Consider the following 27,386-nt stretch of genomic DNA (forward strand, 5'->3'; position numbering starts at 1 on the left):
GCCCCCCCCCACCGCATCCCCACACCGTTCCAGGCAATCCACGACTCGGAGGGGCTCTCGGCACCGTGGAGCACGGAGCACACACAGACCACAGATGGCGAGTGCAGAAAGCTGCGTGTGCAACGTGTTCTGGAGCAGAGGAGGAAACCCCGCTCTGCATGGAGAGAGGGAGGAGACAGCTCTCCCCCGAGGTGCTGGCCCCGGAGGTGGGCTGCGGGAGGCCTGCAGGGCTTCCTGGGACGGGGCGGGGGGGCAAGAGCAGGGATGCTAGATGACACAGCTGATGTCTGTTCCAGGGGAGAGCAGCCTGGGAGGCCTGGAAACACAGGCAGGGGCCCATGTGCCCGGCCCTTGTCCCAGGGCAGGAGGGCAGCCTTGGCTGGAAGTGGGGACCCACCCTTGAGTAGCATGCATCTTGAAGGCCGGGATATGGGCTCCTTGGAGCCCTGTAGCAGCTGGAATCCCGAGAACACAGAGATGGGGCTGGACGGCAGCCGTGCCACGGCAGCCCACACCCGGTCTCTGCACCTCTCTCCAGAGCAGCTCTGGCCATTGCAGACTCTGCCATCACTGCATGCGGACCGCCGCAGGAAGCACCCATTCCCCTGGGGATCCTCCCAACCATCTGGCCCACGGGGCCCAGGTAGATGCGACATCATTGCCTGGCTTTGGGGACCTCAGGGGGCCACCGCATCTGGTCTGCAGATGGGCGTGTCACCAAAGGTCGGCTCTTGAGAGCCAGTGGGTTTCCTCTGCAGACATCGCTGAAGGGAAGCTGCCTTCCTGCTACCTCACGCTGCAGGGCCGTGACGAGGAGCCTGCCCAAGATAGGAGCAAACTGACAGGAGAGTGGGACCAAGAGGGGACATCAAACCAGCCTCTTAGGGCACTGGATCCAGCCATGCCTGAAGCTGGATCTTCAACTTTTCTGTGACATGACTTAATAAATGATTCTTTTAGCTTAAGCCTGTTCGGGCTGGGATTTTCTCTCCGGCAAACTGGAGTCCATACTGATGTATTATTTGTGCCAGTTTGCAATGCCTGGGCTCAGAAATCAATCTCAATGAGAAATTTCCTAAAAATTACCTTGTCTCCATGAGGTGAAAGAGACTTAAATACTGTATGTTTGGGCTAGACCCAGAGACCTCCTACTCTGCACACCTTGCTTTGCAGATGAGGCCAAGCGAGTCAAGTAACTCACCCAGGGTCTCAATCATTCATTCACAAATACTGACCCGCCCTGTGCGGTCATATTCTGCACATTCGTCCTGTGGGCAGGACAGACGAGTTCAGGGCAGAGTCGGCATGAGGACCCAGGTGTCCTTAGTCCTACCTCACAGCGCTCCCCTCTGTACCATGATGCCTCAAGCCTGGGGCCCAGAGTGGTCAAGTGACTTGCCCATGGTCACACAGCCAGTACCCGGCAGAGCCGCCTACAAACGCTGGACTCTCCTTCGACTCCAGCGCAGCTAGCATGCACACTGAGAAGGCTGCTTCCCTGTCTTCTCCACCAAATACCAAAGACTCCCTGATTTCGCCAGCCGGGGCCGCGGCCCTGCCCCTCCCTGAGTCCTGCAGCTCAAGGCCCAGAGTCCTGGTCAGTGCCCGTCTGCATCCGACACGGGCAGGCAGGTCTCGCCCTTTCTCCCCCGGGGGGCACAGCACACCTTCTCCTGGTGTGCACCAGGCTGCTCTGCCTCTGTCCTCGTGTCCTCGACTGGCCTCCGGGAGGCTGTAACCCCGTTACGGTGGAAGGAGCGAACACACAACTCCCTTCCTATCTCCCTCCCTGCACCCATCCGAGGTTGCGCGGGGGGCGCAGAGCGGCAGGGACACGCGCGCGGGGCTCTTCCTGTGTGGTGCTTACGAGGATCCCCTTGCACGGAGCCTGGCCCTTAGCACTTAGCAGCTTCTCTGGTCCCTGCCCCTGCCGCCTGCCCACCGGACCGACGGGCCAGCGCTCCGCCTGCCTGCCTCCCCAGAGCGTGCACGCTCCTGCACGCCACCTAGCTGCCCCCTCCCCTGCCCAGGCGCTGCGGGAGGCGTGAAGAAGGACCCTCGATGGAGAAACGTGCCCACCGCACGCGTGTGCCTGTGGCAGCAAGGGCACTGGGGTCACTGCAGCCACGGGGCAGATGCCACTGTCCGCATCGCCTTGCTTCAGGAGGAGGCATCTCTGATTAGCCCTGCCCCCCACCTGCCCCGAGGCATGAAGTCCACCCGCTTCATCCCACCCCACCGGGGCGCTTCCCAGTGCCCAGGATTCCCGCGGCTGCTCTGCTGCCTCGAGCTCTGGGAGTCTGGGGACCTCTAAGTGCAGGACAGCAAAGGCCTTCCGGTCCCCACAGACACCGCGAGGCGCTCAGGATGAGGAGCATTTTGACATGAGTGGTCATGGTCCCGTGAGGAGGAAGACAGGACAGTCCCGTCTGATAACGAAAGCAGAGGTGTCCACACGGTGCCCGAGGAGCTGGGCACAGAGGGAGAGAGCTGGACCTGTACCGGGGAGGGGGCCAGAGAGAGCTTTCTGGGGGAGAAGTGCCCGGAGTCGGGTCCTGGGCAGGAGGGGGAGGAGTCAGGGCCAAGACGGGGAGCAGTGCTCCGGACACGGAGTGTACGACGCTCAGCAGGCTTTAAAAGCACTTCTTAGCATCTCCTGCCAGTGCCCTCAGCGACACAGCTGGCTCGTCACGCGCATGCGTTGGGCCAGACGGCCCTGGAGCGTGGACTCCTGGGTAGGGCCCCCCTTTCCCTTCTGGGGTTATGGGGTCCAGGAGCCTGACGCTGGAAGATGTGGGGAGACAGCACGGGGAGTGGGCGGGGGCCGGGAGGAAGGCCTCCAGGGCTGGAGCGGGGAGCCCTCTCGGAGAGCAGAGGGAGATGAGGGGCCCCGGGGAGCAGGAGGGGCCGGCACCCCGCCTCAGGGCGCGGCCCCGGCTGCAGCGTCCCGGGCTCCCCCTGTGCACTAGGGCGCGGCGTTAGCTCGGTGCTGCTGGAAAATACCTGTGCACCACGTTCAGGCAGCTCTCCCCACGGAACAAGCCACGTGTCCATCGACGGACGGGGAGAGCCAAAATGCGTGTGTGCACACGGTGGAGGATTCTCCAGCCGTGAGAAGGAATGAGATGCTAACACGGACTGTGAACCTTGAAAGCGTGTCCAGTGAAAGAAGCCAGCTCGAGAGCACAGACACCGCGAGGCGTTCAGCACAGACAGATTCCTAGAGACACACAGTGACCTCCAGGCCGCCGGGCCGGGAAGCGGGACAGGGGAGGAGCGGGAGCTGGAGGGCGACGGGGCTCCTCCAGCCGCACCGTCCGCGTCTGGGGGTGGGGACGGCCGACTTCACGCTGCGCGCATTGAGCCCTGATGCACGCCAACCCGCCAAGGCCGCGCAGAGCACGGAGCGGGCTTCAGGCCCGTGGGGACCCGGCCAGCTGACGCGGCTCCCTGTGCCTGCCCGCCTCCCTCCCTGGCTCCTGTCCTTCCCTCCGAGCATCCGCCCTGGCCCTGCGACTCAGGATCTGCCTCCAGTGCCCTGGGGCCCCAAATGCAGGCCTCCCACGGGCGGTTCAGGTGCCCCGGTTCCAGCTGCCCAGTCATGTGCTCCCCTCAACCCAACCCCCGTGCTGACCGACGTGGGCTCAGGTGCCAGACAGGACTGGGGCCCCCACCTCCTAGACAGCACAAGCTACATCCGCATCCCCTCCCTGCCTGTGTTCCTGCTCGGCCTCGGGAGGGAGGGAGGCCCCCTGAGGGGAGGCACATCTGCCAGAACACCGGCCGCCCGGCCCCACCACACCAGAGGGTTAGTCCTGGGGACTGACGTACAGAGACTCCGACAAACCTATTCTCCAGGCATCGCATTTCACTGATCCTCGCTTGGGGCAAGTGTTACTTGATGGTTCCAGAAAAATCCTGCTAAATTAGGTCCCCAGTGCTGTCATTTGGTTTATAACAGTAAGCTCTCCAAATGTCGAAAGGTCACCTGACAGGTTTCTGTGGGCTGGCCCAGAGGCCCAACCGCCTTCTCCTGCAAGCCTGGGGCTCTGTCCTCCGAGGGAGTTCCTGTCGTTAGCACCTGAAGCGCGGCCCTCTACCTGCCCCAGCTGGCCTGAGCAGGGGCCCCGGCAGAGGAGGGGAGAGCCAGAAGGGAGCCCCATCTGCTCTCAACGCCACATGACGTCTCTCAGGGAGCCTCCACACGAGGGACAGCCCTGGAAACAAACTCAGGGCCGAGTCTTATCTAAAAGGGGTACAAACGATGATCCACGTGGCTTTCTGAGTCCTGAGAAGGGGCTGTGACCAGGAGGTCAGGCTGACATGGGGGCCGGGCCTCTGCTGGGGCCCCGCAGGAACCGTGGGCAGCCGAGCACAAACTTCCCCGCAGAGGCCAAGGTCCCCACACGCCTGGATTCCCATGGAGGCAGCAGCCTCTCCCCGGGAACATGTCCTGGGACGCACGAGGAGGGCTCCAGGTGTGAAATGAACCCTCGGGTCTGAAAGCACGACTGGATGGGTCTCTCTGGCCTCTGGTCTGCCCAGCCCTTGGCAGATCCGTCTCTCCCAGCGGGGACCTGGAGCCTCCTGGTGGCGCACCGACATGGTGCTCCTCATCACGGGCACGCTGTGCAACCCAAGAGCGCCCGGCCAGGCCTCCCGGAGGGCAGGGGCGCCCGGAGCTTACCGGCCTCACCGACGAACACCTCCACAGGCGCGCTGGCCGGGCTCTCGCCGATGATGTTGTAGGCCGTCAGGATGACCTCGTAGCGCCGGTATTTCTTCAGACCTACAGGTGGAAGGAGACAGGGGTCAGCTGGCCCGGGACCACCTCCCCGCCTGGGAACCACACCAAGGGGCCTCTGGGCAGGCCGTGCGCATCCCCAGAGGCTCTGTGGAGCGGCCTTTTGCTCCTTCCCCGGCCCCGGACTAACAGCCACCGGGCACGGCAGCAGACCCGTCCCACTCTGCGCTCAGGGTGAAGGCGGCAGCAGGCCATCTTCGGAGGGAAGAGTGAAGGTGGCAGAACATGACGTGGGCTTCCTTTGGTCCAGAATCGCTCCGTAAGAGCAGATGGGGAAAGCCCCTGGCATTTAAGGAGGAAATACACTGGCAGTGCAAAGACCTCTGAGTTTTTAACAACCACATTCCGGATGACAAGGGCGTGTGAAGCCACATACATAGGGTTCCACAGGTCGAGCCCGAGCGACAGGACGAAAGTAGCTGACCTGTGAACCAGAACATTCTGGAAGGTTCTCCGGCTGGTTAATATTGCTTTCCTGAGGCCCTACGTGCGGGTCTGACCCGAGTGAATGGTGATTCAGGCCAGGCTTCAGATCTCGCCTCCCGGAGAGCTGCTGGTCCGCAGAGGTTCAGTGAATCGGACCACTAGGTTCCTGCCCCCGCCGGCTTCCCGGACTTGCCCGCAGAGCGGAGAAGGGGCCGCCCTCTCCCACTCTCAGCCTTGCCGGAGCTGAGCTGCCTAACAGGGCTCGTGCACCCGCCTGGCCTGTTCGTCCTCACCCCCAACCCCGGGACCGTGCGGCTCCTCAGCGTCAACTGAGACAAGCCAGGGTGGACGTGCACGCGGGACGGTTGGGGCCCCTCTGCGTCTTCATCACCCGGACTGCAAAGCCTGGAGCACGGTCCAGCCAGGGAAGCCTCGTCTCTGGAAGCCCGGGCCGCACCCAACTCTCAAAGCGGCTCCTCAGCGGGGAGCGTCCCGGTGGATGAGGCAATGGGTGGAGGAGTGGCGGCTGGGTGGGGACATGGGGCGGGCCACAGACGGTAGAGCCATGTTCGGGGAGCAGCGTGGAGGAGAAAATGGCTCATGTGAATCCCCCGCCAAACCCCGGCCACCAGGGCGGGGCCAGCTGCCCAGGAGCTGCCTGGGACGCAGTGGGATGGCGCTGGCCCGCCCCGGAAGAGTGCCCGCACACGGTAGGGCCTTGGGAGGGCCAGCCGCTCCTCGTCCCCCTTCCCGTATCCACGTGCCAGTCCTGGGAAGCTCCCGCACGGGAATCACACTGGGGGGCCCCCTTCGCTCTGCATTGGGACCATGAAACCCTCTGAGGACCAGGAGCGCGAGGGCAAGCAACATGGCGCAGCTGGGGGCAAGGGACGATGAATGGGCAGCCGAAGTGGGGTGAGTGCACGCAGTGGGGCCTACTCAGCCCTGAAGAGGAAGGGTGTCCCAGCCGTGCCCCAGCGGGGATGAAGCTCGAAGGGGAAGAAGCCAGACACAGCGGGACAAGTACTGTGTGCGGTCCCTGGAGGCCTCAGATGCAGAGACAGAAAGGAGAGGGTGGGCGCCAGGGGCCGGGCGGGGGAGGGGTGGGTGTTTCATGGGGACGGAGGCTCAGCCCGGGAAGAGGGACAGGACCCTGGAGGCGGCGCTGATGGTTGCACGCAGCCTGAACGTGCTTAATGCTCCCAAACTGCACGTTTAGAAACGGTTACGATGGTAAATTTTGCATATATCTTACCACAGTTAAATAATAAGTAAAAGGAAAAGGTCAAAGGGAACCAGACAGGAGATCTGGCTCCATCTGACTTTCCCAAACTCAAAGACCAGCTGTCAGTCAAACCCCTTCCCGGACTCTGCTTCTGGAAGTTTCCTGCCTGCCCAATGGGTTTGGTGTGTTGAGAAGCGGCGTTGGAGAGGGGGAGTTCCAGAAATTAGAGCCATTAGTCCAAGCTGCTTTTCACTTGGTCCCCGGAGAGGCCAACTGGCGTGGGCCCCGGGCTGCCCCGTGGAAGGCAGAGAGCACTTACGTGTTAATTCATACGTCGTTAACGTGGAGCTGTTCACCGTCTTGAAGCTGCTTTGGGCTATTAGGGGTAAGCAAAGCAGAAAGGCAGTCAGCCAGCAGGAAACAGGAATTGCCAATGCGGGCTGCAGGCAAGGCGGGCCGGCCGAGCTTGGAAGCCACTGCCCGTCCACACCGCCGCCTCCACACTTCCCACTAGCTCACTGGGGGTCCCTACACTGCTTCCGGAGACAGCCAGGCCCCCCGGCCCGCGACAGGTGGGGTCCGCACTCACCCTCTAAGTGCATCAGACGCGTATCTGGGCCTCGAGAGGACAGGAAATGGGTTTCTCCCGGGGCGGCAGGCACGGCTGTCGGCCCACCTGTGCTCAGGTAAGAGCCCTGCTCTGACGGGGCCGGGCAAGCCACAGACCAAGAGCACCTGTGCAGGTCAGTGGACCCAGCCGCATCCTGGGTCCTTTGATTTTGCTACAAAGCCCAGGTGCTGTCTGGCCACAAGCCAGGGATACCTGCGGGGCAGGGATGGGGTGTGTGGCCAAGAGCGCGGAGACAAATGAGCCACTCGTTCCGGTCAGCCCCACTCCTGGGATAGGCCGGGCCAAGCTGCTCCCGTCGGCTACCCCGTGACCCCAGCAGGCCCCAGGCACAGCCTGCTCTGTGGTGGGAGGTGGAGAGAGCAGGGATGCAGTCCCTGAGCCGCACATTTGGAAGCCACAAGGATGTCCAGGGGCAGGGAGGATCCGTGACACTGTTTGGGGGATGCCCTCTGACCCCTTCTGACAGAGGAGGGTGGGGGAGAGCAGCGGCCTTTCCAGAACTTCCAGAAGCTGCCTCAACTGCTGTTGGGTCTGAGTCGTAGCCCGAGCCAGGGGTACTGGGGAGAGTGGCTGAGCAGGTGGATCGGCTCCGGGTGAGAGGGGTGTGCATGCACCACGAGGCTGGGGGGCAGGGGGCGCCCGACTGGACCCCATCAGAGCAGCAGGCTGTGACCGGCCTCTGTCCATTCCCCCCCGCCCCAGATGGGCTCCACATGGGGCAGCGATAGGATGTCCCTGGAGGGCCTGGCTCATCTCCTCCCTCCCCGCCACAGCCCACCAGCCTCACGCAGGCGGGTGCTCCTGGCTGGCCCACCAGGAGGCCCCATCCAGGATCCCCCTCGGCTCTCCCTGCCTCCTGACCACTTAGCTTTGCCAGGCCCTTGTGTCCTTGGCGAAATCCCTTTACCCAAATCGCTCCTCCTCCGAGAAGCCTCCCCGGATGTCCCCTGGGTGCAAGCCCCCAGAGCCCAGGAGCTCTCCGTGGATCACCACCTCTCCGTGCACACCTGGGCTGTCCCGGAGACCTGCCACCCCAGTGGCTGTGCCCCTGGGAGGTGAGCCGCATCTCCTCTCACCCTCCAGGGCATTTCCCACCATGCCTTGCATGGAGTCAACATGCACAAGGGTTCCTCTCCCCAGTGCATGGTGTGGTGCCTATCTCGGGACAGGGAAAGAGTCTCACCTGCGAGCTCGGCCCGTAAAGCCGAAGGGGTTTTGAGCGTCTTGGACACGGTGGCCGAGGCTGCCTCTGACTCTAGCTCCCGGTAGTAGATCCGGTAACCCTGCAGAAGGCCGTTCAGGCTCTCGTCTCTTGGAGGCTGCAAATACATCACGGTCAGGCCGCCGGTGGGGCCTGGCGACCTCCACTTCAAGCTGAATCAGTCAACTGTGCTGGAGGAAGTCACTAATTCAAACAGGTGGTTCTTGGTTGTTTACGGACAAAAAGGCAGGTGCCGCATTCATGAGGAGGAGCACAGGGGACCCCCAGGTAGAGGATCAGGCTCTGAGAGCCCAGGCTTCCTGGTGCCAGTGTGTAGGCACTGTGCATCTTATCCCATGGGCAGCCCCCCGGAATACTTGTAGGAGCCCCAGGCTAAGGCAGGGGATGACCGCCCAGGTCGCAGGTGGGCGAGGAAGCTGCCCGTTGCCTGGTGAACCCAGAACTCTAAGGGAACTATGCATGTGAGCTGGTTCTGCATCACCCACCGGCCGGCCCCACCCTTTCCCTGACGGCCACCTAGGCCCGTGGCAGCCTCACTGGGCCCCCCAGTAACTGCTCTGCATGCCAGGTCACCCCCACTCTGCCCTGACTCAGACCTAAGCTGGAACCCCCATGGTCCCTCCGATGTCAGCTGGCATACGAAGGGCCTAGGGTAGGGCAGGTGCTCATTCGACATTTAGACACCCTGAGGAACATGAACGGTGGTAGACGGGCCCTGAGGCTCAGAATTCAACCCACACAACGGGATGCGCACTGGGATGCCCAACCCACATTCTCCCTCCCGTCAGTTTTTGTTGATTAATGAGTCTGGGGAGGGCCACGGCAGCCACAGTGCTGGCCAGGGGGCCAGGGGCTCTGGGTCCCGTGTCTCCTCTGGAATACTCAGCAAATAAGAACAAGAACTGCTCAAGCTGTGACCAGACAGATGGACAAAGGGCAGGCCCAGGACCCCTGGCTGCAGCAGGGTCGTGAAGCTTGTCCAGGGACAGGGATGCACAGCAAGTTCCCCGTGACACCCACCCAGCCACTGTCTATAGGGTACCACCAGCCTCTTAGTAAACACTGTCCTGATCCCACAGTAGAGGCCACAGCTTTGTTGTAGGAAAACCCCTTTGCTGTGGGTTGTGTCTTCCATAAAGATACGTTGGTGTCCTAACCCCTGGTACCTGTGGATGCCACCGTATATGGGCACGGGGTTTTGCAGACCTTGTGGTTGAGAGGAGGTCACACTGCAGCAGGGAGGGCCCTAATCCAATGACTGGTTTCTTTTTTGGAGGGCAATTTGGTTTTATTTATCAAGGTTTTCAAAGCACTTGCGCCTTTTAATCCAGCAATTACACTTCTAGAAATCTACCCGACATAAATGTTTGCCTATATGGAGTCCTGAGTCCTGCTAATACAAGCAAAGCTACCAATCTCTCCAAAACCCCAAAACAAAGTATCTGTGGGTCTTTTCAATGACACCCAAAGACAAGAGGACTACCTTCAAGCTTGAAGATCACTAACAGCAAAGCTGCTTGCAAATGTAATGGCAAACTTTGGACGGATGAACACGAGCAAGGTATTGTAAGAGCTAATTCACACGGGGAGCCCAAATGTTCCGCATTATCAGTTGCTGAAGATGAAGACAAAGCATATTTTGAGAAGCAAATTACGATCCAGCAGTCATTTGACAAATACTGAGGCAATAAGAAGATACAAATATCCTTAGAAGAATTTGGACACACCCACAGGGAGGGCTTCATGTGAGCACAGAAGCAGAGACTGGAGCGATGACTTGCAAAATTGTGACTTATAAGAAGAATACCTATTTAATCATTCAGATGAGCCATATGTTTTTCATATACGTGTCTTTGTCCAGAGTGACCAAGGTGTCTCTTGTCATGTTAATGAGGATGTGGGCTGGTCGCCAGGAGAACCAACCTTGTGATCAGAGGGTTGGAACTTTCCATCCCACCCCTGACTTCTGGGGACGGGAGAGGGGCTGGAGGTTCAATCAATGGCTAATGCCCAGTGCTTTCATCAGTCAAGCCTTGTCATGAAGCCTCCACAAAACCCTAGAGGATGGGGTTTCGGAGAACTCCTGAGCCCATGAACACCTGGAGATCTGGGCAGAGAGCATGGAAGCTCTGTGCCCCTCCCTGAGACCCTGTCGTGTGCATCTCTTCCATCTGGCTGTTCGTAAGCTTTATGTCATTTCATAATCAACTGGTGGTCTCATCAATCAAATATTTCTCTGAGTTCTGTGAGCCGGTCTAGCAAATTAGTCAAACCTGAGGATGGGGTTGTGGGAACCTCTCATTTAAGCCAGTGGGTCAAAAGCAGAGAGGACAACCTATACTCCTGATTGACGCCTGCAGTGGGGGGCCGTCTTGGGGACCGAGCCTTTACCCCGTGGGATCTGATGCCATCTCCAGGTAGAATCGAGTTGGATTCCCAGACCCCCTGCTGGTGTTGCGTGTTGGTGTGGGGGAGCCTCCACACACACACTTTGGAACCGGGGCCAGGAATGCGTTTACGCCTCGACCAGCTAGGGACTGCCACGGGTTGTCACCAGCAACCAGAAGCCAGGAAGGAAGCCGGCCCTTTGGCTTCGGACTTCTGGCCTTCAGACCTGTGCGAGAACACACTTCTGTTGTTCTAAGCATATGGCTTGAGCTAACTTGTGGCGGCAGCCCCAGGACATTGGCACATCCTTGCCCCCAGACTCTTGCTATGCAGTTCTTACTGCCTGAACCCAGGGACCAGAGGGATGTGGATGTTCAGATGAATCCTGTTCTCTTTCAACCCTTGCTACTCAGAACCCGAAGAAACCAGCGACGTAGCCCAGATAGCCAGACATACTCATACAGATGCAGCTAGCCACGGTTTACATGTACCACAGGGACACGGTGTGCCTGGTAAGTTCAGGATGTCTTTGACCATGAAAACTGCTCACGTCAACCCAAGCTACCGGTGGCCCCTGACACCCTTTCTGAATCCTTTGCGATGCCTCCAACTCATGAGGAGCTCTACAGTGTGTCATCTCCCCCCACCAGATGCAGAAAGGTCTAAGTGGGAGATGTGAGTGTGCTTGCCTTGCCTTGGTGATCCATGTGCATCCCTCATGGAAGGGCCCCACATGTCCTCAGCACGACGCTCCTCCTGGCCCCTGGGATGCTAGACCCCAGTGTGGGACACACATTCTGTGTTGAAGTCACCGGTGTCCCCCACAGTGTGTGCCAATGCCCCACAGCCGTCCTCAACCAGCATGAGGCTGTGATCTGGGAGGAGCTGTTTCTGCGGGCTTTCCCTTTTCCCGCTTGATTTTGGTTAGCTGTCCCCAGCAACGCAGGGGACCTTCCCTTCTGGCTCGGGCCGCTTTTGCAGGACTATGAAATCTAGGGATTTTGATGCCAGGCCAGTCTCTTCTGTTTTGCTTCTGGCCTTGTGGGGTTGTCCGATTTAGCCAATAAAATACAGGACACCTAGTTAAATTTTAATCTTTGTATAATTTTTGATCTGAAATTCACATTTACCTGGGGATTGGTGGTTTGTCTGGCTAACCTGCTCCCTCCCCCGTCTCTGACTGCCTTCTCCCCAGGGCATCTGTGACGGGGTGTGGGGGTGGGGCAGGTGATCAGCGGCGTGGGGCGGGGTCCCTGGGACTCGGGTGGGTGCGCCCTTCCTTCCAGCCCCTGTTCCCAAACCATGACTGTGACCACCTCCTCCAGCTGGGAGCCCTCTGTCCTCTCACTCAGCAAGAAAACAGAGAGCGAGGGCCTCAGGAAGCTGAGCACTGGCAGGAAAGGGAGAACCGGTGGTGAAGCCCAGGAGCCTGGGGAGTGGGTGACAGGCTGGGGTTTTCTTGTGGGTTTTATTCTATTTTATTAAATTTCCCCCATTTCCTACCGACCTTGATGGATAAAACCTTTGTGTTCAAAAGGCCTGGAGAGGGCCTGCAAGGGTGCATCCCCGCGTCCTGGGCTGTGCCCCCCGCCCAGAGACCCTTGTTCCAGTCCCTCCGTTACCATGGGTGCGGCCCACAGGGTTTGTGTTCAACCCTCTCCCTGAAGCGCTCACAGGGTTGCTTTCAGAACAGCTTCTGGGTCCCCCAAACCCTGCTTTAGAAACTGGCTCCCGCGGTAGGAGGTGGGGGCCGTTCGGCGTGACTGCTGATTGGCGCTGGGTACGGTGTTGGCGCACGTGCCTCCCCGCGGATGTGGACGGAGCGGGGACCGTGTGCGCGAACACTGCGTGCACACACGCATCTGTTCGTAAGGAGAGATGGTGGTCGCGACAATCTGCTTCTTCAGCTCTAGTCCTGGGTTTCTGACTGGCCGTACTTGAGAATTAAAATCCTAACTCCACGGGGTGTCCTTCAGACACAGCTATCGCCACGTTGTAACAGAGAGCTTATTTAATTCCCTTCTTAAAGAAATACGGTGAACGGAAAAGTTGGAAAAAACTGATGTCTAAGAATAAAAAAGAGACGTTGCTTCATCCCTTCACCTAAATTTTACAGAAGGAGTACGGGAAGTGACCTCCCGCAAGGAGGGCAGAGTGAAATGCTCCCCAGATCCAGCGTCTCTGCCCTCGGGACGGCGGCTTGGTGCATAGGCCGTGAGGGAGCGGGGACAGCTCCGGGCCCCCGTGTTTCCCCTGCAGCGAGGACGGGACACCAGGAAGGTCAGAGGAGCTCCTACGAGTAGGTGTTTGCTCACACCGCGTGCACCGCCGAAGCTCAGGGAGTAACGCACGGGAACGCTTCGCATCCACATCCAGCTTTCCTCACAGCACTTCCTGCACCCCGGGAGCCTCGGGCCATCCAGGCTGAGCGTCCCCAGGCACTGTCCTCGAGTGGCAGCAAGGAGGAGTGAAGGGGTCTGGGCAGAGATGATGAGACATGCTGCGCCCCCTTCGCTGAGACCTGAGCTGACCGGAATCGGAGGGTAGAGGCGGCTGGGTCTATTTAAGTACCAGCCCAGCGATGTCACTGCTGCTGGGTCACCCCTGCAGCCTCCCTCAAAATCCTGGGGTGTGGTGGTGGCAGCCTCAGGCACAAGCGGACCCCCCCGCCCCAGGGAGGCTGCAAAGGCCCCAGGGCCTGACTCTGCAGATGCACAGGCCTGAGACACAATAGCTCGAGGGTAATCCACGTCTCGTGGAGAGAAGCTGGGGTTTAGCTCACCACAATTATCAACAGCAGGAAGTTGGGAGTTTGGGAAAATAATTGTCCTCACTGGGGACCACAGAGGGTTCTGCAACAGGCAGCAAATACCCCACCCACGGCATGTGTGTCCACGCTCATGCTGGGGCCAGAGGACAGAGGGGAAGTGCCGAGGCCATGGATCCTGGGCTCACGAACATTTCTAGCCAAGGAGGAGAGGGTGCTTTTGAGGTGTGAGGAGAAGCCAAGCCCGCACTCACAGGAGCAACCGCTACCTGCAACCAGGCAGGAGAGGCCCTAGCGCTGCCCTCCCCGCAGAAGCCATCCGGGCTTGGGGGACAGGTGGCCACGTAGCCCAGGCGTGGCCTCGTGAAGGCTGCCGTGGGTCCCGGCCCCAGGAAGGACAGGCTCCACGGAGATTCTGGGGCTTGCCTGCACGGGATTTGGAATAGCGTTTAACCACACTTTCTATTCCTAGAGTTTGGAGTAAACCCATCTGTCATTCATGAAAGACTCTGGACCTCCTGGGAGGTATCAGGAGGGCAGCTCCATGTGACACATGGAGAGTGCTAGAAGCCATGGGCCGTGTTCAGGCTCTGGACTCGAGTCCTGGCTCCTTGCAGTGTGGACCTGGGCTGGTGGCTCACCCTCCCAGGCTCAGCCCTGGGCCCATAGCAGGTGGAAGTCTGGCGAGATGATGTCTAGAGCCTCCTGTGACTCTAAACAGAAGGTTCTCTTCCAGCCACAGACCTGCTCTTCAAGCCCTTGGTCCTGACCACACTGCCGTTTCTGATTCCACACTGCCTGAAGGCAAGGCCGGGTCTGTGTCTTTTCGTTTCTATTTCCCTGCAGCACCTGTGACAGGCTTTGGTCATGGCAGGCGCTCACTCATTGCTTGTGGGAGTGACATCCAAGATCACCCCATCTATGGTTGGTTTCATCCTGGACTGGCCATCTGTCCGGGAGATGCTTGAGCACAGGAGGCCTTACAAAACCTGGCTCCAACGTGCTTCCCCTTGATACCCAGTGCTGAGTCCCAGGGGCCGTCACACCTCTGAGCCTTTGCTCCAGCTGTGGGTGATGCCCAGATGCCCATCTCTGCCCTTTACTTGGGGTGGGGGGGCATTCATCCTGCAAAACACAGTCACAAGTCCTCTCTCAGTTCCCCCTCCACTGTCTTCCCATTACTGCATCCTAGGGCTCAGCCCAGTAAACAGAAGCTCTTCAAGGCCTGGAGTCTGTCTTGTCCACCTCTGGGTACTCAGCACCCTACACAGGAGCTGGTCTTCTGCAGGGGATGGAGCCCATGTGAGAGAAGGAACAAACCCCAAAGACGTCCTGAAGAGGCCCCGCTGCCTGCTCCCCTCTGTCCAGGTGGCGGTCACACTCCTCCTAGGAAGGCGCCTATGACAACACCGAATCCACCCTCTGCTGAGTCCAACGTGCATAATGTGATCTATAGCTAATAAATTTTTTTGTTTTTTTGCTAAAAAATGGCCTGAAAATCCACTGTCTCTAACCACCCAAGGAACTACACTTGAGTGACAGACTGTATGAGCCACGGGAACTTTCAGAGTAGCCAGCTTCTGCCGTGACCAATTCAGAAACGCCGGTGTCTATTGTGAGCTGCCCTCAGTGTGAACAAAATACCGCCACTGTCTAGAACACACGCTCAAATCCTTAGATTTCAAGTTGCACTGGACCCCATGAGAGGCAGAGACTGATTATCCCGCCAGGAAAAAATCAAACCTGACAGTTTCTGTGGAGGAGACATTTAAGTGGGTCACCAGCCTTGAAATTACAGGCGGTGTTCGCAGTAATTTTTAAACAAATTACTGGACGAAAAGGGGTTTACAGGTGAAACATTTCATTTGGAATGCAAATCTATATTTAAACATAGTCTCTTTGTTCTGTTCGCTCTGATTTAGGAAATTACTCCTAATTTTAATTATACTTCAATTGCTTGGCACTTGACGGGCAATTATTTCTACAATACATCATATTGACCACCTCCTGCTCTGGGCTTCTTGCAATTAGTTTGTTCCACTGGGCCCTAAACGGGGACAGCTGATGGACATGCATGCCAAGTTCCTTTGGTACAGCTCTCCGCCATTCACAGAGCTGTCCAACCTCAACCACGGGGCTCGGAGCCCTGCGTGCTCGGGGGTCAGGACGGCGGGGGCCTACAGCCACCGTGTGGAGGCAATGGCCCATCCCAAGCCTCCGAGCTGCCTTTATAGAAATGGAGGTTACCTATTACCGGCTCGCCAAATGCCACGTCTACAAAGGAAATTTAGCACAGTAGAGAAGACCGATCTTTGGGTTGATTAAGTTAGTGGAGAGTGGGAAGCAGAAGCTCTTGGGACCTTGAATTTCTACTTTGAATGTCTCCCACCTCCCACCAAAGGCCCTGCTGAAGTCAGGGCTGCGAGACCTAATGGGCCTTGCATCAGAGACCTTGAAGGTCACCTTCGACCTCCTATGTTTACAGAGGAAAAACAGGGAACCAGAGAGGCCTGTTGGGGTCACGTCATCCACTGGCAAACTGGGGTCCATGGACCTAGAGCCAGTGGGGCCTTGAGACAAGCTGAGGGGACACGGCCGCCCAGAGGCAGGGTTGGGAACCAGTGGTGGTGAGGCTGGAGACTACACAACTCCAGGCAGCGAATTTCCACGTTCACTTGAAGACATTTGGAACGGTCTCTTGATCACCTTTAAGGGTTCCCTCATCTCTGAGACGTGTCACTTGGCAGTGGAGTGAAGGAGGGGCCCACAGCCACTCTGTCAATACCTGGAGATTTTGCGTGCCTCATAGAGCCCAGGCTATGAAAGTCCCGCTCTTGTCCCTCCTGGAGCGGCCGTGTCAAGTCTGTTCCTTTGACCTGCATGGAATTTCCACCTGTGCTCTTCGCTCAGGGTCAAATTGCACGTGAGTAGAGCTAATACCTACCGATGCCAAGTTGCCACATAAAGGGAGGAAGGAGGAACCTTCAGCGGTTAGGAGCTACCACCTGAGAGTTCAGGAAGCCCCCTCATGGCTGGCGCACGTACCCCAACCCTGGTCTTCCTGCCCAGCACCCCTGCTCCATCAGCAGCGCCAGGAGGCTGGGGAGGGCTCCTGACTTCTCTCCCCCTTGCTCCTTGCTGGGCACCAGCCCTAGCCTGGAGGGGTCTCCAGCAAGATCTGTCCCTGCCTACAAGGCCCATGGAGGCGGTCCATTTAGGACAGGTTCCCTGAGGGCCTCCTCTGGGTTTCCTGGCACGCCCACACCCTTTGGCCCCTCCTTTTGCAAGGGAGTCCCTTCCAGTCCTCCCCTCTTGCCAGCCTCTGTCCCTGGCTAGGCACGGCCTCTGCCTCTCTAAGGCCGTGTCCAGGCCACAGTTTGCTCTTGGTCCCTACATCCCCTGGGCCCCTATGTCTCCTGACCTCAAACTGTCCCCTCTCTCTTGCCTGGTCTGGATGTGATGCTGGCACTCTCCTGGATAATCTTGTCAATCTGGAGGAAGAAGCTCAGCTGCACAGACCACTCTGTGGACCACCAGCCTACCGTGGCCACTCCTAGGCAGACCTCACCTCACTGTGGCCGTGAACACAGACCAGGGCACCTGCTCCCACCTCCCTACCCCACGACCCCGGCCCTAGGCATTGCCCTCTCCTGGAAGGCCGCCCCATTCTGGTCTCAGGAGCTTCCCTTGCTGGCCAGAGCACCTACAACGTTCCCATCGCTGCCCTTGGCCCTGCCCGTTGCTGTGTCTGTCTGGCCTGGCTCCAGCCCGGCTGCTGAACCTGACCCCCCAGCCTGGCTGAGCCCTCTCCACAGACGCGTGAGCACCCTTGCTGGGCTTGTCCTGGGCCGGGGCGTTCTTCCTTGCCAGTTCTCCCCTCTATTATTTTTGTCTTCCATGTACATTGCTGTTGGCAAAAGTACCCAAATTGGAAATAAGGCCAAGAGAGGGCAGAGTGTCCTTTCGACATCATATTACAGCGCTGTTCAAGGCCCACCAACACCACTCGATTGTCTAGGACAAGATGCCTTGATTGGACTGTTCACTGAGGATTAACACCTGGAACGCAGGCAGGACGCATGTAACCCTGTGGGTATTTTATCTGGTAGTGGACGATTCCTGGAGGAAAGATCACTCCCCAGGCTACGGTTTTGCGGCCCTGTCGGATGCCACCCAGTTCTGTGTGTACCACGGAGGCCTCGCCGGGCCATCCTGCCCCAAATGCCTGGAACATTCAGCCCCGGATGCCCTGCACCAGCCCCGCCATCCCGCTTGCTCTCCCCAGGGAGCCATGCTCAGGCTCCTTCCCACAGCGTGGCTCAGGGGGTCCATGGTGCTCCCCCTGGCCAGCCAACCATGCGGTGTCCTGTGACCCACCGCCGACCCTCAGACGCTGACATGGGGCACGGCAGGTGGGCAGGCTCCAGCCTCTGACGCTGGTGCAGGAAACACCCTGCCCTTCCCAGCCCTTACCCGCCACTGGATCAGAACAGAGGAGGTGGTGTGCGGCGTGACCGAGACAAAACTTGGAGGCTCTCCCGGAACTGGAATCCAAGAAAGAAAAAAGTGAGGATTAGCTGGTTCTGCTTGTTCTTGGCTGCCGTTCTGGAGCCAGCTCCCTCCTGGTTCAGGGACCGGCTGGGGGGGGAGGGTGGGAAGCCGGCAAGCCAATATCCCCGCCTCCCCTGCTTCCCCGTGGATGGATGCCCTCCTCCGCCTGCGGAGCCCATTCCTGCCCGGAGAGAAGGGACTGATCCTGATGGAGGCGACAAGATAATGCCCTGCCTTTGTCCCCCCGCCCCCGCCCCCCAGCAGACCCACACAGCACACACAAAAGCGCTTGGCTCTCTTCCCTGGGAACCCTGCCTGGGGAGCCTTCCTGCTGTCCCACATCTTCTCAGGGGCCCTCCCTGGAGGAGAGCATCATTTGTTGGAGGTACTTAGGTCAGAGAGGCTCTGGGCGGGACAAAGGGTCAAGCCAGGCCCGAGTGCTCTTGGTTTCAGACCCTAAGGGAGGGAGGCCGACTTCTGGGGCAGAGGGATGGCGGCTGTGCTCGGGGCAGTGGCCGTGGCTGCTCGGCTCTGCTCTCTGGACGGATCCGGTCAGTTTGGCTCTGCCCGTGGCCGTGCCCTGCATGCTGGAAACTACAGTCCTGCACCATCCGTCTGTCCCATGGGCCTCCTCGGACACCCCTTCCCTACCTCTGCTCCCACTGAACCCTTGTGGTCCTGCTGGCACGCCGGGCTGGCCTTTTCAAGGCTGCCCACTGTAGGATCCTGAGACCGTATATCAAATGCTCGCCAAGAGTCACTGAGCAGAATGACTGAGGCTGTTCTCCCCACCCCACCCCCACTGACTGTCCGAGACTTGGCCCCTCGGCCACCTGCCCTGTGAGTCTCCTCCACACCTGCCAGTGTGCCCAGCGCCTGGGACATGCTGCTATCAGCCACACCGGCAGCACCCCCTCCTGCCTTCTGGGGAGCCCTCTACCCTGTGCTCTCTGGCCTCCTGAGGCCCACGGTGGGCCCTTATTCAGCTTTCTGGATCATGCTGGATTGAGGGGGTCTCAATATCCCAACCACCATAGCAAGGCAATGTTTATCAGCAAACCATCCACACGTTGAAAGCCCCCCGACCCCGGCCCAGGGCTCCCCAAGCCCCGCAGCCTGTCCCTCTCAGCGGATCTGTGGTTCTGGAGACAACACGGTGCAAACAACGCAGTCAACTGCTAGAGAAACTGCAAATCTCAGAAGAGGAAGATTAACAGGATAGGTGCATCAAAAGAGATGATTTAAGTATCAAAGGACTAGACAGGCCTTTGGGACCTGGAGAGGCCCTCGAATGCTTTTTTTCAGAACAGGCCATTTCTGAAGGAGCCTGAGCCCTGTAAGGGCAAAGGGAGTCTGTGGTGTCCTGCTCACCCGCTTGTGATTTCCTCAAAGACTCGCCAACAAGCTCAGCTTCTGTGTTTGCCTCTTTCTTCTAAGAATTAGTGCTAACTCCCAAAGAGAACCCCAGTTGTGTTAAATGTAAGATTAAAATACGAGCCACAAAGACAACCACAGTTTCTCGAGGGGCTGTCCCGGCGGCGGGCGGCCTGGGTGTGCAGCAGAGGAATCTCCGCGTGAGGCCGAGAAGCTAGAAGTGTCCCCCAAACCCTTCTGCTGGTCCTCGGCTCGCCTGAGGCCTCATGTTGGTGAAGCCATGCTCCCAGGTTATAAAGGAGAAAGATGGAAATGTGGGGAATGAGTACCCAGCGCTGCTGGGTGAGCTGACGGCTCAGGCTCGCAGCCCGGGATCCGAAGAGGCAAGAGCAACCCTCGTGTCCTAAGTCGGCCTGCCACCGGGCCTGGCAGGATCGGCACCCGAAATCACAAGGGATCTTTGGGCCTGCTCCTCTGAGGTGGGAGAGAGCGGTTAAGAACCACCTGGAGCTTTTAGGGGATCCCCCTCCATCCCTTCCCTGTGCTTCTGTCAAATGGCAAAACTGCAGAGTGGTTTGTGGATAAGAAAAATGGGGAAACCTCTCAAAAACCAGCTACCCTTCCACATTTATTTTTAATGAACCTATAAATTATTCAATGTCTAGGATGCTAATGGATCGTAGGGGTTTGGAAGCCAATCAAAGGAACCCGTTCCACTTGCGAGCCCTTGAAGTCGGCTTCACGGCCCCAGGCTGTATGGGGCGCTCTGAGCGGTCTGCTGCTACCCGAGTCCCCCTGCTCGCCAGCCACGGCCCTCCTCCCCCGGGTGACCCCTTCCTGGCTCCGATGGAAGCGGGGCCTCTCTCTGGGAGCCCGTGTCTCGGGGTCCAAAGGCGCAGCTGGGCAGGGGTCTGTGTTTGCACGCCGGCCTGGGGCCCAGCTGGCTCACCGTCCTGCAGCGTGGTCACCGCGTCCGTCTCCGTGCTGAAGTCACTGTCCCCGATGTCATTGGTGGCTTTCAGACGCAGCTTGTAGGAAGTGAAGGGCCTCAGCCTGAAACAGAAGAGCCGTGAGGGCCTGAGCCCTTCCCCTCTGTCCTGACCCACGCTCTGGCCACAGGGAGTGGGCAGCCCGGAGGAAGAGGCCCTGGCTCAGCGACCGGGAATCCATTCTGCCGGGGAGGGGCCCTCAGGAGGCCGGCACTGTCCTCCCAGCCTGCCCCCAGGGACGGAGTGAAGTGCCGAACGTCCTGGCCTGGGGTGGCGGTTTTACTCGGGGCTCCTCCTGTCCTTAGAGCCTCTCCTGCAGAGCAAATCCCCGCTCTCTGAGGGACGCGGGAATTTCTCAGGAGGAGCTAATTTACCACAGCCCTCGCACGACTGGGAGCGATTCAGAGCGTGGTGCGAGGGCCCGCAAGCGCGCCTTCGTGGAGGTCGGCGCTGGCCCGGCCCACCTGCCCCTCGTCCCCGCCGTGTGCCCGGCCAGGCAGTGCCCGGGGTCGCCGCACAGCAGCTCTGGGGGGTGTGTGATTCCCATTGCGGGCATGAGAAACTCGAGGCCTGGCCCCACTGAGCCCCTTGCCCCTGGCTTGGCCAGGACTGGAAGAGGATCTGGTCTCGAGGCAGCCTCTCTGCTGTACTGAAGACCGAGGTAATGCCAACCGTCCGTGGGGGAAGGCTCCTAGGGGATTTAAGGGGCCCTAATGCCCCGGGTGCACGGCCCGCTGCCACCGCTCAGGCCTCCCTGCCTCCCTCCATCGACGCGGTCTGTGTGGACGGTCTCCTGTGCTGAGCTCTGTACCACACAGACTCTGCACAGGCTTCTGAGCGGACGAGCTCCGGTCTTCCTCGGGTCCCTGGCTATCCTTGCCATTACTTCCGAAGGAGCAGATGAGGAGACCCCCCGCCTCCCGCCCCTGTCCCGCTGACAGCAGCTCTGTTTCGGACAAGGCTCAGCCCGTGTCCATCGCCCAGACCATGAGAACAGGAGCGGCTCGGGACTCGACCTGTTTCCTCAGCTACCGGCGGGCAAACCCCCCTCCAAGGCGGTCCTCTGTCCCCCCTCCTGGGCCAACCTGTAAACTCGTGGGTTTCAAACTGAGCCCTGTGGAACTCCGGAGGCTCTGAGGGGTCCTCCAGGAGACCAGGGGGTCCCCATGTCCCCAAACCCCCATCTGGTTTGCAAGTGGGGTCTGGGTAATCCTTGGTCTAGAGGAAGGATTCTGCGTTTTCAAAGACTGATAACCATCTCTGGACACAGGATCGGAAGAATCTTCCCCTGACTCTGTTTTCATACACCCCCCCCCCCCCCCTATGATGGGATTACAGTGGTTCTCTGTCGGCCGTCACCTCAGTGGATGCTCTTCCCTCAGGCCCTCTGCCACCCCAGCTTGCCCTGCCATGGCTGGTCCGTGACCACGGGCCTGTCTCCTGGCCTCCTTATGCCCCCGTTCCACAGCTGGAGAAGCCATGCTGGGCGACCTTGCTTTGGCCCTGGCTGTCCTGGGGTGCTTCCAAAGTTCCACCCTTAACAATGATCTTTGCTCCCGGTTTCTGGGGAGCTATCCTTTATTAAAACAAATAACTTCCCATCTGTTCCTAGCTTCCTAGGAGCTCTTTTATCTAATTCTGGTGACAACCACATGGTTTTCTCCTTTGGTTCCTGCCTCAACCACCTGAGGCCCACATTTGCATTAGCTTCTCCTTCACAGATTAGAAGGCGGCCCAGGGTGGTTGCCAGGAGCATGCACTCCGGAGCGTGCCTACACGTTAACCCCTGCGTAACCTCGGGCAGGTGGATGAGCCTCAGGCTCTCGCATCGGAGCTACTGATGCCCTTCCTGCGGGGGGCCCGGCGGTGCCTCTGGCCCTGCTGGAAACAGCCCCTGTGCTCGGGGACCGTCAGCGCTGGGCTTTCAGACGCCACTGGTGCTCCCGGGAGCGTGTGAGGGAGGCGTTCACTGTGCACGGAGTATCGTTCGGGCCCCAGGCGGCTGGAGCTGAGAGCCGATGAGCTGCCCTCCTTCTGGGACTGGAACCTGCTCCAAAGGCCTTCCCCCCAGGGGGCATTAGGTCTGGGAGCCATGACGGAGACGCCGGGACATCCGTGCCACCTGCTTGGGGCCGCCCATGGGTGTGCTGTGAGGATGCTGACAACACGCAGCCGTGCCTCCTGGGGGGCTGTGTAGGGCGGCCGCCACTGTCCCCCGCCTGGTGCCACCAGGCCCCACACGGCCCCGGACCGTGCAACAAGCCGGAAGGTGAGTGCTGGGGAGCCGCCCAAGACCGCCCCCACGGCACGTGGCCGGAAGCCGACCTGAGCCTGGACAGTTGTGGCCTCAAAGTCTGCCTTCCCATGATGCCCCAGTGCTGACTGCACCCACGTGTGCGTCACGTGTCACCTCGAACCCACGGGGGGGGTCCCGTTCTCTCTAAACCTTGCTGTTGCCGCACGTTAGAGGCGGTGAAAGAGCCACACGCCACCCCCCATCCCCCACAGCCTGGACTGTGCCTGGGGGGTGAGGGGTGTCTGAGGATCAGGCTGCTGCAGGAGCCCCGCATCCCCCCACCCCCCCAATGCCCGGCTGCTCCTTTCCTGGGCTCAGGTTCAGCAGCGTGCAGGGGCCGAGCCCGGCGGCCTTGCAGAGGAGGAGGGTCAGGACACCTGGGGGAGGTGCTGGGGCTGCAGGCGACCCACTCCCCTCTGTAGGATGGGGACGATGACCTCCCCCGCTGGGCAATCCTGCGGGTTCAACGAGAAATGTGTGCGAGATTTCCCAGCACGGTGCCCAGAACAGGGGGCAATGTACGTGGTGTTCTGTCTGAGGTGAGAGTAACATGGGCCAGCCTGGGAAACGGGGTCTAGGCCTCTTCCACCCTCCCAGCGCGAGGTGCTGGCCAGGGTCCTGGCAGCCTCAGAGCCGGTGGGGCATGCTCCTTCGTGGCCCCCCCACAGCCTGATGTGGGCTTCACAGAAAGTGACCACAGTCAGGGCCAGAGAAGGAGGACAGGGAAGGTGCCAGGCCAGCTACTGGGATAGGCCTGCCCACCGGACAGACCCAGGGGCCTTCTGAAGGGTGGGGTGAGCCTGCGCAGCCCGGGCCCCCCAAGTGGGGATGCAGGGCCTGAGGTCACTGCTGAGAACCCTCACCTAGACAGTTACATAGCCCTGGTCCCCCATGGTAGAGGGGAGTGCCCTGGTCCCTCACCGTAGAGGGAGTGCCCTGGTTCCTCACTGTAGGGGGGCTGCTCTGGTCCCTCACTGTAGGGGGGGTGCTCTGGTCTCTCACCATAAAGGGGTGGTTCTCCGGTCCCTCACCATAGAGGGGGGTGCCCTGGTCCCTCACCATAGAGGGGAGTGGGAACATGTAAAGGGGCCCAAATGAGGCCGTAGGTGCCAAGAGCTGAGCTGCGGTGGTCGGCACTGCTCCGCTCTGCCTTTGCCTGGTGGTTCACTCAGTAACTGGATAAATGCTGGGTTCTCACGGCACAGTGGGGACGCCCCCCCATTTCCCTGATCAGCCATTACCGGTGGGTGATAGCAGGTGGGGGAGCCATCTGCCTTGCTGACTAGGAGAGAGAGCACAAAGAGAAGGTGCGACTCTCAGCCGTGACACCCCTGCCCCCACCTCCCCCTCCTCCGCCTCTCAGGGGATAGGGTGCCGTAGGGTGCGGGAACCCGCACTTGCAGGCTCGCTGGCCCTGTCATCTGTGCCTCCTCCATCCCTGGGCCCTGGGGTGTGCACACCACCTGCACAGGGCAGGCCCGGAAGGACAGACCCGGGGCAGAGGCCGGAGCGGGCTCCGGCAGAGGGGAGTCCCGGTCCCTGGTACAGGGAGTGTGCACTCGGAGAAGAGACGTGAGCTGTCCTGCTGCGTTCCCCGGGGAGGGCCCGCCTGGCTCTGGGTACCTTTCGACAGCACAGGCTGTGGCCTCATGGCTGACGGACGAGGAGTAGGTCTGCCACTCTCCCCCGGGCAGCTCTCGCACCTGCACGGTGAAGTAGCGGATGGGGGAGGCCCCGTCACTGCCCGGAACCCACCGGAGCTGGAGGCTGCGGGCGGTCACTTGGGCCTGCGGCACCAGGAGCTCTTTGGGGGGCGCCGGTCGCTCTGCAACCAAGAGAGAACAGACCAGGGCCGCGTGAGAGGCTGTTTTCCGGGAAGGCAGAGAACAGGGAGCTGATTCCCGGTCCCTCGGGCACCTGAGGCTGCCTGGTGGCTGGCTCCCGACCTGCCACGGCCCGGATCTGACTGGAGACCCTGGCTTTCTCTCGGTGCGGAGACAGACAGACAGGAGGGTGAGCCCACACATGCTCCCCGATGACCACACGTCCCTTGGGCATCTCTGAGTGACACCCCCAGGCCCCTGTGGGCTCTCCCTCCGGTCTCGGGCTCAGTGCATCTGTCATGCTGACTCCTTTCCCTGGAAGCCAACCCGAGGCTGAAACACGGACGGTGTCCCGCTCAGCAACTGCGGGGGCCTGTCACCGCCGTTCTGTGCCCACAGCGCTGGCGCCTGGGAGTGCAGGGCGCAGGGGGCCAGGACCTGGCTCCTGAGCGTGGATCGTTCCCGTCATGTGTCTCCTCGCCCCATCGATTGCAGCAGAGAAACTCCACAGAGGAAAGAATAATTGTTCAATTGTTTATCATGAAGATTATTGATCCTGTTGAGAATGTGTGGTGGGTAATAAAGCAGTGACCTGTGGTGACAGTGGGAGCAGCCCTTCCCCCTGACGTGGTCGGCGCTCCTCTGGGAGGAGCTTGGCTGCCCGGTTCCTCCTCCCCAGGGCAATAGCCCTGCGTCCCCTCACCAGCTGCAAGGACCGCCCTTCTGGGCAAACTGGCAATGCGCAAACTCTGCTGGGGGTTCTACGGGCCCTGGCGGAAATCCCCTAAGCTCTATGGGCCCCAGGCAGCTGGTGCAAGTGGTCGGGGTGCGGGCCAGGGTGTGGGCGTGCGTCCCCCCGGCCCCATCAGCAGCAACCCTGCTGTGGACCTGGGTGCCTCCTGAAGGGCACTCATGTTAATGCTTCCACTTGGATTTGAGTCACGTCAAACCGTTAGCAAACCTGTGTCTTTCCCTGTGCCTTAGAAAGTGCTGGATTTCCCTGTGGGGCTGCATCAACTCTGAGGGAGAAGGCAAGAGCCTTTGGGAGAGGCACTCAGGGCCCCGAGCACGTCCTGGACAAGGGGGAGCCTGCGGACCTGGGCAGGAGGGGGTTCTCCTGGCGCCTGTCCTCTGTCTAGGGGCCCCCCGTACTGGGGGCCATAGGTCGGACAGTGCTGTGTGCCCATAGCCAGGGGCCCGAGTGTGCACGGCTGTCTCTCCATCTGCTTCACGCTTTGGCATCTCCAGTGACTCCAAGGCTTCCATCCTCCAGTTAACAGCAGAGGTAACCGTCGGAGGAGGAGGGGTTGTGCATTTGTCATCGTCCTTGGGGGACTGAGGCTCAGTGGCTGGGGTCAGGGGACTCATAGCGGGCTGAAGGGTTCGGCCTTCCTCTGGAAGGTGTGAAGCCCCCAGAAGATCCGAAGCCACGGACAGGTGACGCCAGTGTCCCCCCCCCCCGTTGGCCATCAGAAGGGTCAGCCGTGTGCCTGGGCTGAGCGGCCCTGTCCTGAGCAGCCACCGAGTGGCTGCCGGACCTTGTGGGGCATCAGCTTCCCCACCTGCTCGGCCTGCCTGTGTGGGAATTAGAGAGAGCAGTGGGCTGCGGTGCCTGGAATGTGGCCAGAGCGTGGCCAGAATGTGGCGAGGGCTCAGTGCACGTCAGCTTCCTTTGCCTTCTACCTTTTGCGGGTTTCGGATCGGCCCTGCGCGTGGTTTTTCAAGCACTCTGCCTCCCTTACACTGTCTGCTCTCGATCTAGATCACACAGGCTGCGAGGACACCGGCTCACCCTCTGAGTACGGCCATGGCACCAGCTCTACCCCCGGAGGTCTGCGGACCGTGCTGGCCCTCGGTGCTTCCCAGGAGGCCACCACCTGGGTGCCAGGGCACAGAGAGGGGGAGGGCCTTGCCTGAAGTCCCACAGCTCCAGAGCCTGGTGCTTGGGGACTCCTAGATGGGAGCTGGACAGGTCATCTCTCCGAGCAGACCTGCCTTCCTGTCCTCTTCCCCGAGACCTCTGGGCCTGGCCCTGACCTCTGCACCTGGAGTGGGGGTGGCCCTGGGGAGGGAGCCGGCTGAGGCAGATGTCAGAGCGAGGCTGGAGGGCACGTCAGGGGCTCACTGAGATGGGAACCCACAGCAGATTTCTGTGGGAAGAGGCGGCCTGGGGGCCTGTGGAGGGTGTCCACGTCACTGCCCCACAGCTGCGTCCCCGGCAGATGACTGCATCTGTCTGGGCGCCCACTTCCTCTGTAGAACGGGGCTCACAGTGCTTTGTTCACCAGCCTCTGGTGAGGATAAACCAAGACAACATATACTAGGCACCTCGCCAGTGCTTGGACAGAAACGGCGTCCACGAAGACTGGTTTCCCTAGGACTGCCCGGCAGGAAACTGTTTATTGAGCGCCTGCTCAGCTGGGCGCGTGGTTGTGAACATCAGACACCACGTGCCCGCCCTCCAACGTGGTGACTCAGAGCCACCCTGGGCCAGTTACACAACGGCTCTGGGAGCAGAGAGGGACATGCCTGCCTGTCCGGTAAACGCTGGGCTGTGTAGACGTGAGACGGTGCAGGGCCTGACCCGGAAAGCCGCGCGGCCAGCAAGTTCGCGGCTCCCGTTCAGGCCCAGCTCTCCTCCCCGGAGCACCATGACGGTGGACTCGGCCCTGGGTCTTACCTCTCTTCTCAGTAGTGATGACGGTGGCCTCCAGCGGCACCCCCCAGCCCTGCCTCGTCTTGGCCGACAGCCTGAATATGTACGCGGACTCCGGGGCCAGCTCGGTGGCCGTGAACTGCCTCACCGTGGCGCCCACCTCCACCGTGGTGAACGTGTTGGGGCTGCTGCTGGCCAGGCGGTAGGCGATCTGGTACCCTGCGGGCAGGGCAG

At 60.2% G+C, this 27,386-nt stretch overlaps 1 protein-coding gene across 1 annotated transcript in view; it reads right to left on the reverse strand.

Moving 5' to 3' along the window:
* The window catches only part of SDK1 (sidekick cell adhesion molecule 1), a 522,185-nt gene that overhangs the window by 56,165 nt on the left and 438,634 nt on the right, over positions 1-27,386 (reverse strand). Inside the window, exons 29-35 of the mRNA XM_044915291.1 lie at positions 27,177-27,371; positions 24,297-24,498; positions 20,338-20,441; positions 17,937-18,007; positions 8,270-8,405; positions 6,775-6,831; positions 4,688-4,789 (exon numbers count right to left, since the gene is read on the reverse strand). Coding sequence (XP_044771226.1) covers positions 4,688-4,789; positions 6,775-6,831; positions 8,270-8,405; positions 17,937-18,007; positions 20,338-20,441; positions 24,297-24,498; positions 27,177-27,371 — 867 coding nt within the window. The remainder of the gene's footprint in view (positions 1-4,687; positions 4,790-6,774; positions 6,832-8,269; positions 8,406-17,936; positions 18,008-20,337; positions 20,442-24,296; positions 24,499-27,176; positions 27,372-27,386) is intronic.

Source organism: Neomonachus schauinslandi, chromosome 5 (genome assembly GCF_002201575.2).
Source record: "Neomonachus schauinslandi chromosome 5, ASM220157v2, whole genome shotgun sequence".
NCBI classification, from domain to species: Eukaryota; Metazoa; Chordata; class Mammalia; order Carnivora; family Phocidae; genus Neomonachus; species Neomonachus schauinslandi.